This window comes from Gobius niger, assembly GCF_951799975.1.
Source record: "Gobius niger genome assembly, chromosome: 1".
Taxonomy (NCBI): Eukaryota; Metazoa; Chordata; class Actinopteri; order Gobiiformes; family Gobiidae; genus Gobius; species Gobius niger.
In genome coordinates, this window is record NC_136852.1 from 61,673,997 (window position 1) to 61,688,495 (window position 14,499).

Below are 14,499 nucleotides of genomic sequence, written 5' to 3' on the forward strand. Positions count from 1 at the left end.
AATACAAAAACACCTACAGTCTATCAAAAACCCCACCAAGTCAAGAGAAGAGTAGCTTCGCCATACCGTTCAAAATTTAAAAAGAAAAAGAAAATGAACGATGTATTTTCTATTAGAAAAGTTAAACCCACTAATCTAAAAGTAAGACCAATGTGGGGGAAATGGCATTAGATTAATTTACAAACACATACCGGAAAACGAAAAAGTACTAACATGACAAGGACGTTAGCGCTCTTGAATATAGCACGGTGATGCGTTTACGTTCACTTTTATCAGTAGTAACACAAAACAAATTCAAGAATCCTGCGTTATACATGTATTTCATTTGGGAATATTTTTGAAGTATGCGTTTACGTGTCGTTTTAAATATAGAAGAACTGTAATTTATCAAAACGGATGACTATTTTCTTGAAAAATTATACACAGAGTACATGATATTCCTATTTCCCAGGTCAGACAAAAAGTGTACTTGGTTTACGACCACGTACGACAAGAGCAAATGCTAAATGTTGATATATTGCTGGTTGTGTTTTGAGGCTGTAATAGATGTATCGTCAGATTTTGTGGAGATTTGCAGTTGGGGCAAGGACTAAAACAGGGCCGTTGTGCAGCTGGTCCTGTAGAGCCGAAGTATGTTATGTTCTTTTTTTTATTTTTTAAAGGGGGCCTATTATGCAAAATCGACTTTTTCAAGCTTTACATCATGTTATTAAGTCATTCCCTCATTAAAACCATGCCTGAAGTGTTGCCTTGGCACATTCACGTATTTTCGAGTAATCTGTAGAAACTCTGATGGCGGCCATTTTAGGGATAAAACGCCTGATTCCTTCAGGAAACGCCCTCGACCTCCAGGATACGCCTCCGACCTTTCGTCACCAGCCGAGTAACCAACCACTGCTCCTCAGCAGAACCCCCTCCCCGCAATGTCCAGCCCTAAGATGTAAACAGAGTCATCATGGAGGATTAGCTTCATGTGTTGTGAACCGGAGCCACAGTAGACTTTTACAAAGACACACATCAGTGTTTCTGTTACCGAAACACCCAGGATTAAAACCGGTGACAGGAACACTTATTTCAGTGTCTGGTTCTGCGCTGGGCCTTGATGATGCACAGAGCCTCCGGAGAAAGCTAATGCTAAGCTAAACCTCGAGTCATCACATGAAAACGAGAAATATGCACAAATAAAACCACCACACACATAAAGAACCGTTTAACAATGATCACACACGGAGCCAGGCTTGTTGATTTGGAAGTTTATTGCTCACATTTCATCTACAATGGGTCATAGCCGAGTGGTTTTCTCCCGGAGCTAACAAGCTAGCCGCGACAAGCTAACGGGAAAATTCACTGAATACAAGCATATTATGCATTGAAAACGTCACTAAAACAGGCAACTGCTTGAAGCAGCCTTTATGATGATCACACACTGAGCCGGGCTTGTTGATTTCGTAGTTTATTGCTCACATTTCATCTACAGTGAGTCGTAGCCGAGTGGTTTTCTCCCGGAGCTAACAAGCTAGCCGCGATAAGCTAACGGGAAAATTCACTGAATACAAGCAGCATATTATGCATTGAAAACGTCACTAAAACAGGCAACTGCTTGAAGCAGCCTTTATGATGATCACACACGGAGCCTGGCTTGTTGATTGTGTAGTTTATTGCTCACATTTCATCTACAGTGAGTCTTAGCCGAGTGGTTTTCTCCCGGAGCTAAGGCACTATTAGCCGCGACAAGCTAACAACCTTCACCTTCACAACATTCATTGAAAACAGGCAGCATATTATGCACAAATAACGTCAATAAAGCCGGCAACTACTCGAAGCAGCCTTTACGATGATCACACAATGAGCCTGGCTTTACACATTTGTGGTTTATTGCAGACTTTTCATCAACAATGAGCTGTAGTCGATTATAACAAGCTAACGGGGTAACCTCGAAAAACCATTGTCCACCTGCGGAGATAATGTCCGTCTTTGAATCGTATGGGCTCCTGCAGATCCTGGTGTCGTCCATGGGGGTATAGTTAGAGATCCATAGGGCATGGCAGTAGCAAAGAGATAGCCTCCAAACAGCAGTTATTTTTCAGGCAAGAGCCCCTTCCAAGCGTCCGGTGTGGAAGGTTCGTTTCCAAATAATATCCTGTGTGGCCATTGTTCACAAAGTGATAAACAGTAGGTCCTTTCCAACAATAAAAATTAAAATGCACCGATCGTAGTTTCAATACTGTCGAGACAACGAGCGCAGTGTTGACAGCGTGTGGAGGGGGCGTGTCGGAAAGGGTCAGAGGTTCTTAAAGAGACAGAGGCCTATTTCAAGTCATTTGCTACCTCCATTTTGAAAGAGCAATTTTATACAAGGCAGTTATTCTAATTTACTGCATTGACAGACCAATAGAAGGTTTCGTCATCATTGTAGTGTGCTATAGACTGGTGCTATGTGGCTGAAAAAAGCATAATACCCCCTCTTTAAGAAGCAAACCCTACTTTCCCTGATTGGCGTGGGCATTGAATGGCTGTGTCTCAAACACGTAATCGTGCTTTTTTTTTTTACCCTTCAGAGACTCCTGTCCACCAGTAATGACGAAGTTCGATTGGCGCAGGAGGCCAGTAAGAAGTATGGTTCCCCTGCTCCAACCATATTCTCCAAAGTCATTGATAAAAGTATCCCAGCTGATATTATTTATGAGGACGGAAAGGTACTATCCATAATCTATTCACTGTGCATAATATTGGAACTTCCTAATCTTTTTGGAATTTCAGTGTTTGGCTTTCAGAGATATAAGTCCTCAGGCGCCTGTCCATGTCCTGGTTATTCCCAAAGTTCCCATTCCCAGAATAAGTGAAGTCAAAGATGATGATACTGAGGTAAATTCAGTAGTTACAATTTGTGTTGCAAACATCAAACAAATCCACACAAAATGCATTCCACATTGGCACAAATATGAAATTGTATATGAACTTTTGAATTGGAACTGGTTGGACTAAGAAAATACAGAATAGAATAACATAAAACACATGTCAAAGCCTAATTCTTCGAATTCTCCTTTTTTCCTAGCTCCTGGGACATCTGTTGATTGTTGCTAAAAATGTTGCCAAGAAAGAATCTTTACAGGAGGGATACAGAATAGGTGAGTTAATGTATTGTAAAGATGCTTTATTTATGAGGTAATGTTGATTGATTTGCATTTGTGATTTATTTTTCTTGTATTTTATCCACAGTTATAAATGATGGCAAGCATGGCGCCCAGTCGGTTTACCACCTTCACATTCATGTATTGGGAGGAAGACAGATGACATGGCCACCAGGATAAAATTATAAACAGCGTGTACAAAATCTGTCAGTCACAAGCATAGATCTCACTGGTGGGTATAGACCACAACATCCAGATTTTATATAATACAATTTTACAAATAAAGCTTTAAATTCCAATGCAAAATACACGTTCTCATGTATTCTATTGGAATGTTTTAAATCATGATTATATGTTTAGGGTTAATGTGTGCAAGTTCAACAAAACCACAAACAATATAAAATGTAAAAGATACTGGCACCATTAATGACAGCTTTTGAAAAGGAGCACTTCTAAAGATTAAACATGCCTTGTCCGCTCCGCCTGGGTGACCACCTCAAATAGTAAAAGTAGGACAAGTCATGGGATGCGTTGGGGCATCGAGGGACAGACATGAGGAATTCAAACTTAAATTAAATTAGATGAAGATGAACCATTGAAGCGTTTCCTTTGCCATTGTGGCCCAAATTTACACATACAGTTAGAAATAGTTCTCAAAATATTCTAATCCGGAAACTTAGGACGCAATAATACAATATTACATTTTATGCTAAATTAATCCTTTTTTTTATGCCTTGTGTGCAACAAACATTTATCATTTCTATAAAAAAAACATTGGATTAAGCAGAGGAATGGAGTCAAATTTGGATCTTGGACGAATTGGGCAAAAATAATTGTGAAAAAGTGGGACATTATCTAAATAGGTGGGACGGGGGGACAAGGGTCTAAATGGCTGTGCAGTGCAACCAAAAGAGGGACAGGTGGTCACCCGCTGTGGTGGGGTTCACCAAGAGGCACATGTGGTGTGATATGGTATGATACAATGACCTTAGTGCCGGGGAGAAAGGTTACTGTGTGTCATTGAGAAACAAGCTGAACTTTGTTCTATATTTACTGAAATAACATTGTAGTGTCTTAACCATCCCTGTCAGACAGATTGCAACATTAGCGCTGTGAAATCACAACTATGGGCCAGAGAAATTCTTTAATCATTTATACCACCTCATTGCTTTAACTTCTCACAAAAAAAAAAGGCTGAACATTAATTTGGTTACTTCTACTTATTTTGTTATTAATGACCTCTTCATTAATCAAAGTAGAGAAAAGTGTTAATATGAAGACTATATTTATATATTTAATTCTGTTATTGAGATTTTCAATATTTTTTTTGCGATACAAAAAATTGAAACATATTTACAAATGGGGAAAAAAAAAAAGATGAATGAAAGTAATACAAATGTATATTAAAAAAATAAAATAAATGAGAAAAAAGAGGAAAGAAAAATTACAATAAGCCCCATTATGAAAACTATATTTTAAATGCCAGTTATTGTTCATGCACTAAAGTATTGTTAATGTCTTACTGTGCAGACAGTTGTGTCACCAAGTCCCTTTCCCTTCAGTAATCATATGGATGGTTGCAAGTGGAAAAGCAAATCAACAAAACAGGTAGCAAACACAAAGTACTACATTTTGTTGTAGATATAAGTAGTAGAAGTAAGTGAAAGGACTGTGATTACTTCACAGTGTGTATTTTGACCTCAGATCTTCATTATCTCGAGTTGCTTAATATTTTCTTTGGGCCAAAGTCCATCTCTTAAGGAAAAGGGATCATGCTTTTATCTCTCCACTCACAGGCCTCATTGTGCCTGACTGATAATGACTTTCTTTATAAGTCCATTTTAGACAACACCTCCAAACAAAACTCATCAACCCTCACCTTGCGCATTACTCGCTGCCACAGTCTTTGTTTTAACCCACAACAACAGCCATCTGCTTTGTTCAGGCTGTTTATGTGTCAAACTTTCAGGTCCTCTTCACCTGGGTGCGGAGTAACCCCTGGTGTAGCATTATCTGGTCACAGCGTCCACAGCTGCAGGCGTCAGAAGGATTGCATAAGTGAGGGATGTGGACACTGATGATACTTCCATACAAGTCCCCTAAAGGGTGATTCATTTGTAGAGGACAGCAGTCAGCTAACCTGCACTGAGGAAAGGTCTGCCAGTCCCATCTCCCAAGTTAATTAGAAAAGGTAAGCTTTTAAATCAAGCTGTTTTGTCATATATGCCTTTTTCTACAAACACAGGCACAGTCAATGCAGGGCGTCAGTTGATCAGCTGACTTGTGTTGTCAGAAATTGCCATGGCCACATTGCATCCTCATTTGGGTTTTCCACGACACAGTTGCAAGGGAATCTTTGAGGATTTTTGTCTTCAATTTCAGGGTGAAATTAATCGATTAGACTGGGTCATTAAGGAAGTAAGTGAGTCTGATTGTTGAAGCATTTGCCAGCAGTAGCCCCAGGGAAAACCCGGGTCCACATGACTTGAAGACCCATTTTACCCTCTGTTTTATGTGTGCATACTTTGTCTTTTATTAGTATGTCAACAGAAAAGATCTAGTCCTCTGTAGTAGTAGTCGTCCAAACATACTGCAGTAAGAATGAGCTTTTTAAGCTTAGGTCTCTTGTAGAACAATATTTACATGCATTCTTCCCTTTCTCATCTTGTCTTGAATTTTAAAAAGCTTCGCTGGATCTTGATTCTGGGTAAAGTGCAAAGAAAGTATTGACTTGTTCATGTTTTATCTGTGAAATGTCCCTTCAAGCTTATATATTTGTTATGAATGATTTTTTTTAGTTTTGCAAATGATGTGAACTTTGTGCTAATGTTGATAGATCAGGTCAAGATCTGAGTGGAAAGATCTTACATTCTTGTGATTAAAGGGATGTTATTATTTTAGCCACTCAATGTTATAACCTAACTTTTATTTGATTAATCTATTGTGGAGAGCATTTTAACTTAGGACATATATTTTTCCAAATGACCTATGCAAAATGCGGGGCTGTACTATACTGTCTTTTCCTTCCTCTAAGCCTACCACTAGATGGCATCATTCCTCTACTCCATGCAGTGATTACTCCTAGCACTTTTTGTCTAAAGGGATATTTCAGGATTTCTGAAATAGGGCCTCATTTCCTAGTGTTCCAGAGTGTTGTGGATTTCTGGTGATTTATTTGTATTATTTTTTTTATAATTCATGCAGTCATGCACTTATATTTGAAGAGTTTAGTGGTGCTAGGCTAGTGCTAGGCTAGTGCATATCTATGGTAACTAGTAGCCTGCATTAAAAACCTCTTCAAAATCATCAGGCAGTCCTCCAAACCTTGCCATATCTAATTTGTAGAAAGCGTCTTTGTGAATTCTACGTGTAGTAATGCCGGCCGCAGGTAAACAAACTACTGTAGATCTGGTAACCTAGCAGATCACTCTGCCGCTGTGTAGCTTACAAGTGAATTGCCTCAGATGCACTGTGCTTGGGTCAGACTATTTTTAATGCAGGCTACTAGTTACCATAGACATGGGCTAGCCTAGCACTAGCCTAGCACTAGCCTAGCACCACTGAACTCTAAGGAAAAAAAAATTAAAAATCCCCAGAAATCAACAACTCTCTGGATAACTAGGAAATGAGGCCCTATGTCAGAAATACTGAAGTATCCCTTTAATGGTGACACATTTCTGTTTTTAATGTAGGTCAAATGTCTTAGATCTTAGGAAATACTAGTAATAAATAACTACTGCATCAGATGTCTCAACCAATTTGGCACAGCATTTTTTTCTTATCATGTAGATAAAAAAAAAAAAAAAAAAAAATCATTAAACCCAGATAAGCAAACTCGTAGGGGATATAATTTACATTTTCTCTCTCTCTAGATTGCCAAGAATGAGCAACGACGTAGTAATAAGTAACGGAGTGGCAGCCATGGATATTTCTAATAACAGGTCACTAAGATAATTTTACCAGCAATTTTCAACAGCAAACCACCTTTTATGTACTCAAATGCTTTGTACTCCAGCTCTACAGACGTGGTGGAAGAGAAAAACAGTCATGGTTCTTCAGAAGACATGGACAAACCCACTGAGAATGGCTCCGTAATGGAAAATGGGGTCTGTCCTGCACCATCTCCAGAGACACATCCAAGTGACACCATCCTGGCACCAGCCAAGCCTCCCAGGACACCTGTGTGTGAAGACGCCAGCCTGGAGAATCCTGAAGGTAAACATGAATGGTAGAACAAATGGAGCAAGTCCGAGAAATGTTGTGGATGACAAATAGGGGTTAGGAATTACAAGTCAATATAAGAAATAGTCACATAGTTTTGCTTTGCATGAAAATGAAATATTGAGTGCAGCCAGGTTTAAAATTTGATGTGCAATAAATCAGATACTTGACTTGCACTTGACTGCTTTTTTGAAAGGTTAACTCACCTGACATATACAGTTAGACAGCACTTCTGAACAAACTGGTTTTGGACTAGACATTCTACAGCTTCCTCATTTGTGTCAGGTATCTCCTCCCTAATCTCTTGCAACTAGCATTTTGTGCTGCCACCGGTGACACGCCCCTCAGGTAGTCTCTTCTCACTCTAGTGGCAGCACAACTCACAGAGGAGCGAGCTCAGTCTTAGCCTCTCTCACTTGTCATCCATGGCGGGTAAACGTGGCTGTCCTTGTTGCCCAAACACAGAGGAGCCCAAAGCCGTTCCCTTGTCCTTGACGAGTCTGGCAACAACCTTGACCCCAGCGGAGCAGCTATGGACCACGAGCAGAGACAAAGCAGTGAAGCTGAGGATGGAGGGGTCGGGGCCGGCATCGGAGACTCCAATCACCATTCATCAGATGTTCCTGGAAACTGTGGAAAATTATGGGGATCATCCAGCGCTGGCCTCCAAGAAAGACGGACAGTGGGTGACAACAACATATCGGCAGTACTACGAGCAATGCCGAGCTGCTGCTAAAAGTTTTCTCAAGGTGTGTTTTTGCTCAACAAAAGAAATGTCTGTAAATGTCTGTTTGTGTGGAGTGTTTATGTTATCAATTGTATCTGCTCTGTTTTTTGCAACAGTAAAAAACAGTTCCTGATTTTTTTTTACAAAGCACTGATCAAAGAATGATAGACTGCACAAAGCCATAAAATGTGGCACCTTCTTTGTAAACAACTCAACCAAGTTTATTGGCCATTTCTAAGTAAGCTTCTTGCTTTGAGAAAAGACTGCTGTTGAAAACTAACACTGGGTGTGTGAAATTCACATCTTCTATTACATCTCCAGTTTCACAGCCTAGCCTGTGGCCTGTAAAGACTTGGAAATGTGATGTAGGTCAAAAGTAACAGCGGCACTTGGCCACAATAACATTACATTAAAGAAACATCATCATATCTGCTTATTATTTGTTTTTAGCTGGGGCTTGAGCGCTACCACGGTGTCGGCATTCTGGGATTCAACACTCCAGAGTGGTTTATCGCAGATATTGGCTGCATTTTTGCCGGGTAAGAGAATACTTTTCTTTTTAATGTAAATTCTGCTGATAAAAGTCCCACAGTCCTTAAGGACAAGACATTTTGTTGCTGCCAGAGGTGGGTAGTTATATTTACTCTTAAAACTTTTTGAAGTAACTGTACTTTTGCAGGTAGTTTATTCATACGGCACTTTTCATATTAAAATTAAATATTTGTATCAAAAAACAGTAAGTCTAAATAGTAAGTGCCACTGTGAGTAAATCTTTTAGTGACAAATCTTAATTTTGACACATAAAAATCATGTGTTTTGTGTTTTGTTTACTTCATTCTTTTTTATATGTTATATTATATTACAATTTTCACATTATTTCATGTTTTGTTTCTCATAATTTTTTCTCACACTAGTAAAAGTACACTTCTTTTTACTTCTACTTGAGTAAAATTATTGTGACGTTACGCTAACTTGAGTCAGTATTTTGGCTACTCTATCCACTTTGCTGTCTGTGGTTCTCAAACTGTGGTCCGCCACTGGTACTTGAGCTTCTTAAGGTAGAACACAGGATCATCTGCAATTTTAGGCTGAAATCTAATTGACATACTGTATAGATACACTTATAGTTAAGAGATTGACATGATTCAGACTCTACAAATACATGAAAAATAAAAGATAAGCAATGTAAGTACATTGACCATTCATCCGATGGCCTGGCTTAATGGTATGTAATGTGAAACGATTAGGAAAGATGAAAACATATTTGTGTCATACATTAAAGGGGTCTGGCTGCTGGTATCTACACGACTAACTCGCCTGAAGCGTGCCAGTATGTGGCTGCAAACTGTGAGGCCAATGTCCTGGTTGTGGAGGACAAAAAACAGCTGGACAAGATTCTTCAGGTCAGTTTATCTGATCAGATGTTATCTTATTCAGCTGACAGTGGTGATCTTGTGCGCATTTGTTATGCTATAAACCTCAATAGATGATCTTTTCCATCAGGTCAAAGATCAACTCCCTCATCTGAAAGCCATTGTTCAATACAAGGGAGATCTGCACCAGAGAGCACCATTCCTGTACACAGTAAGTACACGCCATAAAAATGCACTGATAAGATGTGCTGTACTAAAGCTTCTCTGTTATTGTCTTAAGAGGTTAAATCATCCTGGTAAAATCTGTAATCTCCCTCACAAACCTCTTCATGATTTTGTGAGCATCCAAAGTGATTGATGGAAAAGTTTCTATATATATGAACGTACATCATACTTCCTGAATCCATTTTGATGAGACAAATACAAGAGTCTAAAGGAAAGACATAAACAGTATATAAAAAATGTCTTGTGTGGCCCGGAGAGGAATTTAAAGAGAGGGTGTGTTCAAGGATTTTACTTTTGCTGTGCAGAAATCCTAAAGGCATCAATTCTAGAACTGCACATGATGATACTGTTGGACATTGATCTCTGAGTGCGTGGATTCTCTCAAAACACCTTGCTCCCAACAAAAATGTGCATGCAGTCTTAGGAGTAAGCATTACGCAGCAGATGTTATATGGCCTTTCAATGTATTTTACATTCCACAAGTAACATGTTTCCTTAAAGCCATACCAACATATCACCTAATAAATAGGATAAAATACAAGCAATTTATAAAAAAAAATATATAATCTGCCTTTGCTGTGAGCGTCTCACCTCTCCTCAGACCTGACTCTGACTTTACTGGGAGTAGGACGCCTCCAACTCGTCACCATGGAGATGTTGATTAAAGGCAGCCAAACGTTATTTTGAAATAGGTTAAACTGGTCCTCATCCAAATCCATTCTTTGATTACCCACAGCAAAAATGGCTCTTTCTGTGTCAAGCAGCTCATTAGGAGCATGTTTTGTTTTCACGCAAAAGTATTATTCAAAAATGTTACGCAGTGGGCTTTTAAAGTAGATACTTGATGCTTGCATTTCTTATAGTGGGACGAGTTTATGAAGCTTGGCGAGGATGTGCCCAACGAGCAGCTGAATGCAATAATTGACAGTCTACGCGCAAATGAGTGCTGTACACTAATCTACACATCCGGGACCACGGGAAACCCGAAAGGTGTCATGTTGAGCCACGACAATGTAAGTTGCGGTCAATGACCTTTAAAATTTGAGCATTCTGAAATTGATGAAAATAACAAATTTATTCCAAATGAATAATTTTCTCTCAGATAACATGGACAACACGTGCGGCTGGCATACCAGCTGGCCTTAACTATGCTGAAGAGGTTGTAATCAGTTACCTGCCGCTGAGCCATGCTGCAGCCCAAGTCAACGACATGTGGCTTTGTTTGCGGTTTGCGGGGACCACCTACTTTGCGGAGCCAGATGCTCTCAAGGTAATGTTCTTTAAATTGCACTTCAATTTAAAAAAAAATAAATGCAGTAAAAGAATGTGCATTTAGTTTTTGCGGGTGTTATTTTAGGGTTCTCTTGGGGCGACAATGAAAGAGGTGCGACCCACCTCATTCCTCGGGGTCCCTCGTGTGTGGGAGAAAATACAGGAAAAGATGAAGGCTGCTGGTGCCAAAGCGTCACCCATGAAGAGACGAGTGGCTGACTGGGCCAAGTCAATAGGACTGCAGTACAGTTACAGTGCCATGAACGGGTGAGAGGATTTAAGTAAAAGTATCATTAACACTGACAGAATTTATCATAAATTAAATAAGAAAATCTCCTTTGTTAAATATCCATTCTGATATATTGTATATTCCACAAACACCGATTATAAAGTATTGTCCCTTGTCTTTACCTCACAGGGAGAATGCAGTGCCCTGGGGCTTCACATTAGCCAACAACTTGGTTTTCAAAAAGGTCCGAGCTGTTCTGGGTCTAGATCGCTGCAAACTACTATTTACAGGAGCCGCTCCCATCACCAAAGAGTCTCTGGACTACTTTATGAGCCTCACCATCCCTTTGATGGAGCTATACGGCATGAGCGAGAGCTCGGGACCACATACTCTCTCTATTCCCAGTGCTTTCAGGGCTACAAGGTCAGCAGCACCTGTCATTTTGTTTTGTTGACGTTAGTTTTTCAATTCTTCATTCAAATTGCATTGACGCATTATTTTGTGGCTAGTTGTGGAAAGGTAATGCGTGGCTGCAAGACGAAACTAGAAAATCCTGATAAAGATGGCAATGGAGAGATATGTTTCTGGGGTCGACATGTGTTCATGGGCTACCTCAATATGCCTGATAAAACCACAGAGGCCCTGGATGATGATGGTTGGCTACACTCTGGCGATCTGGGAAAACACGACCAGAATGAGTTTCTGTACATTACAGGAAGGATAAAGGGTAAGAACTCATTGTTTCATTAACAAAAATAAAATATAGTCATAACATTTTAGTCTTTACCAAGTATAATGCATTCCACCAATTTGCTGGTGCACCATTGTGATAAGGAAGGCATTGTAATAGTGGAAAGTGCCTGCATACGCCGTAAAATGTAAATGATGAAGATGAAACATGCACATTTGTCCATTTTCCACAGAGCTGATCATAACTGCAGGCGGAGAGAACATTCCTCCTGTGCTCATTGAGGATGCGCTCAAGGCTGAAGCCCCCATTGTCAGCAATGCCATGTTAATCGGAGATAAGCTTAAATTCTTGTCCATGATGATCACACTTAAGGTAGCCAGGCCTTCCTTTTACAGTGCGCTGCCACAGATACTCATGCATACAGTAAACTAAACTGCTTTTTCTTCTACAGTGTGTCACTGACGACAATGGTGAGCCTACTGATGACCTGAGCCAAGAGGCGCTGGACATCTGCAGGCACAACAATGTGACTGCAACAAAGGTCTCTGAGATTATAGCTAATAAGGAACCTGCAATATACCAATCCATCCAAGAGGCCTTTGAGCGTATCAATGCCAAAGCAACATCCAACGCCCAGAAAGTCCAAAAGTGGGTGATTTTAGAACGAGACTTCTCCATCTCTGGGGGAGAGTTGGGTAAGTTTGATACAAGCTAGGGTTTTCGTAACCAGTGTTTAATAAGTCATTAAAAAGGTCAATGTTTCATAAGAAAACTATTTTAACAGCCTTATAATCCGTTCTGAACTAAAGCTTTACACACGCTCATGAGTCCTTTTTTGTCTCAATAGGTCCCACTATGAAACTCAGAAGACCCATTGTTGTTAAGATGTACCAGGAAAAGATAGACGAAATGTATGCTGTGAAACCATAGCGCAAAACTCGCTCTGATACGTGAAGGTATTGTGCAGTAACTGTGTGCCCAACACAGGCAATCATAAATTATTTAAAGCTAATCATTTTACCTACATGAAAAAGGACAAACAGGGGAAGTTGGAGGTCTGTGCTGCTATGTAATTTTTGACTTTACTTGCACCTTTTGTAAATAAACACCTAAACAAAGCCAAATGCTATTTAGAGCATTATGTACCATATTAGTACAATTCAATATTGTTCCAAATTATTTATACCATTGCAAAGAATATATTTCTGCTTCTGTTGTTATTTTTAGACCTGACAAATGTCCAGCAGACAGTCATTTTTGGCTTTTTCTGGAAATGTACTTTTTGTATTGAGTTTTTGGAAATGTTGTATGATTCATAAATCTGACCATCTGCAGATATTAAATATTGTATTCATCATTCATTATTTTATAAATCTTTTATGATTTGTTAATAAAACATGTTGATGCAAATGTATATGGGAATTCTTAACATACTTAAGACAGTTCTCGTTAATGTTGCAGTAAACAACATAAATTGTGTCAAGCTTTTTTTTTTTTTTTACAAAGAATAGATTATGTTCAATAATGTTATGGAAAGCCTTCTGGTGGTGTATTTGAATTATTAAAACACTCATTACCGAACATAAGCAATTAGCAAGTCAATTAAGAAAATGACAGAGACTGTGGGTCATGACATGTAACACAACCGCCTTCCTCTGGCATGACATGTATCTCCAGCCCGACCAACTCAGACAACCATTAACTAAAGGAATATGTAGCATATCATGTTGCAATCATGGATGACTGGTTTAGATGCATAGACATTCTAGCTGCATTCAGCATTCTAGCTGAAATGCTTAAGTTGTACAGTACTTACATAGAATCACATTAGTATATATTATCGCCACCAAAACCAAAGGGACCAATTAGTGTGGCACATTGGACAGCATAAGTAAAATGTATATGAAAAGATTTAGAACATTTTTGAAGTTGCCTTCTGACCAGGCATCAAAATTGGGACCTTCTAGCTGTGAAGCACGAGTGCTAACCGCTGGGTCACGGTGCTCAGTACAGTACGTTAAGTAAGTAAATGCTTTATTTGCTATTGTATAAGCGTACAATGAAATAGTTCCTCTCCATTTAAGAGAAGGATATTCTCTGAAACAGCATAGAAAGAGAGATGTTTCTTTCTTGTCAATGTCAATATCAATGTCAGCTTTATTTGTATAGCACATTTACAACACTAGGAGGCCTAAAGTGCTTCACATACAAGTTATTATACACGATATATAAATTACAGTACAAAACAACAAGAGAAACACACATAATAGAGTCATAATGCAGCTCAGCTTGAATTGAACGCCAATGCAAACAGATGTGTTTTAAGGGCAGTCTTAAAGGTTTCTATGGTTGGAGCAGCTCTGACGTTTAGGGGGAGACTGTTCCAGAGTTTGGGAGCAGCCACACTAAACGCTCGATCTCCTCGCGTCTCTAAACGGGATCTGGGCATGTTCAAAAACAGCTGGTTCGCAGACTTCACTGATCTGATTGGGGCCTAAACAGACAAAAGCTCAGAGAGATACGCTGGAGCAGATAAATGAAGATATCTAAACACAAGCATCAAGATCTTAAAGTCAATTCTATAGCTGACAGGCAGCCAATGGAGGGAGGCCAGCACAGGGGTGACATGC

General features: G+C 39.4%; 2 protein-coding genes across 2 annotated transcripts; both read left to right on the forward strand.

The window, feature by feature from the left end:
- Positions 1-474: 474 nt before the first annotated feature.
- hint2 (histidine triad nucleotide binding protein 2) lies at positions 475-3,447 on the forward strand. The gene is made up of 5 exons (XM_079564484.1): positions 475-630; positions 2,559-2,696; positions 2,761-2,865; positions 3,056-3,128; positions 3,220-3,447. Exons 1-5 carry the CDS (start codon positions 547-549, stop codon positions 3,309-3,311), a joined length of 492 nt encoding a protein of 163 aa, XP_079420610.1. The 5' UTR covers positions 475-546; the 3' UTR covers positions 3,312-3,447.
- A 3,689-nt stretch (positions 3,448-7,136) lies between these two features.
- Positions 7,137-13,108, forward strand: LOC306967918 (long-chain-fatty-acid--CoA ligase ACSBG2-like). Its single transcript, XM_079563118.1, has 13 exons — positions 7,137-7,346; positions 7,818-8,101; positions 8,530-8,618; positions 9,362-9,482; positions 9,583-9,663; positions 10,541-10,690; positions 10,780-10,947; positions 11,035-11,216; positions 11,368-11,601; positions 11,688-11,905; positions 12,102-12,241; positions 12,321-12,564; positions 12,717-13,108. Exons 1-13 carry the CDS (start codon positions 7,196-7,198, stop codon positions 12,797-12,799), a joined length of 2,145 nt encoding a protein of 714 aa, XP_079419244.1. The 5' UTR covers positions 7,137-7,195; the 3' UTR covers positions 12,800-13,108.
- The last annotated feature ends 1,391 nt before the right edge of the window (positions 13,109-14,499 follow it).

Excerpts from the sequence above, each read along its gene's own strand:
- hint2 (XM_079564484.1), top strand. The coding sequence starts at position 547 with ATGTATCGTCAGATTTTGTGGAGATTTGCAGTTGGGGCAAGGACTAAA. Across the intron at positions 2,697-2,760 it reads TTATTTATGAGGACGGAAAG|TGTTTGGCTTTCAGAGATAT; the intron begins GTACTATCCATA and ends TTGGAATTTCAG. Across the intron at positions 3,129-3,219 it reads ACAGGAGGGATACAGAATAG|TTATAAATGATGGCAAGCAT; the intron begins GTGAGTTAATGT and ends TTTTATCCACAG.
- LOC306967918 (XM_079563118.1), top strand. The coding sequence starts at position 7,196 with ATGGACAAACCCACTGAGAATGGCTCCGTAATGGAAAATGGGGTCTGT. Across the intron at positions 8,619-9,361 it reads ATTGGCTGCATTTTTGCCGG|GGGTCTGGCTGCTGGTATCT; the intron begins GTAAGAGAATAC and ends CATACATTAAAG. Across the intron at positions 9,664-10,540 it reads GAGCACCATTCCTGTACACA|TGGGACGAGTTTATGAAGCT; the intron begins GTAAGTACACGC and ends CATTTCTTATAG.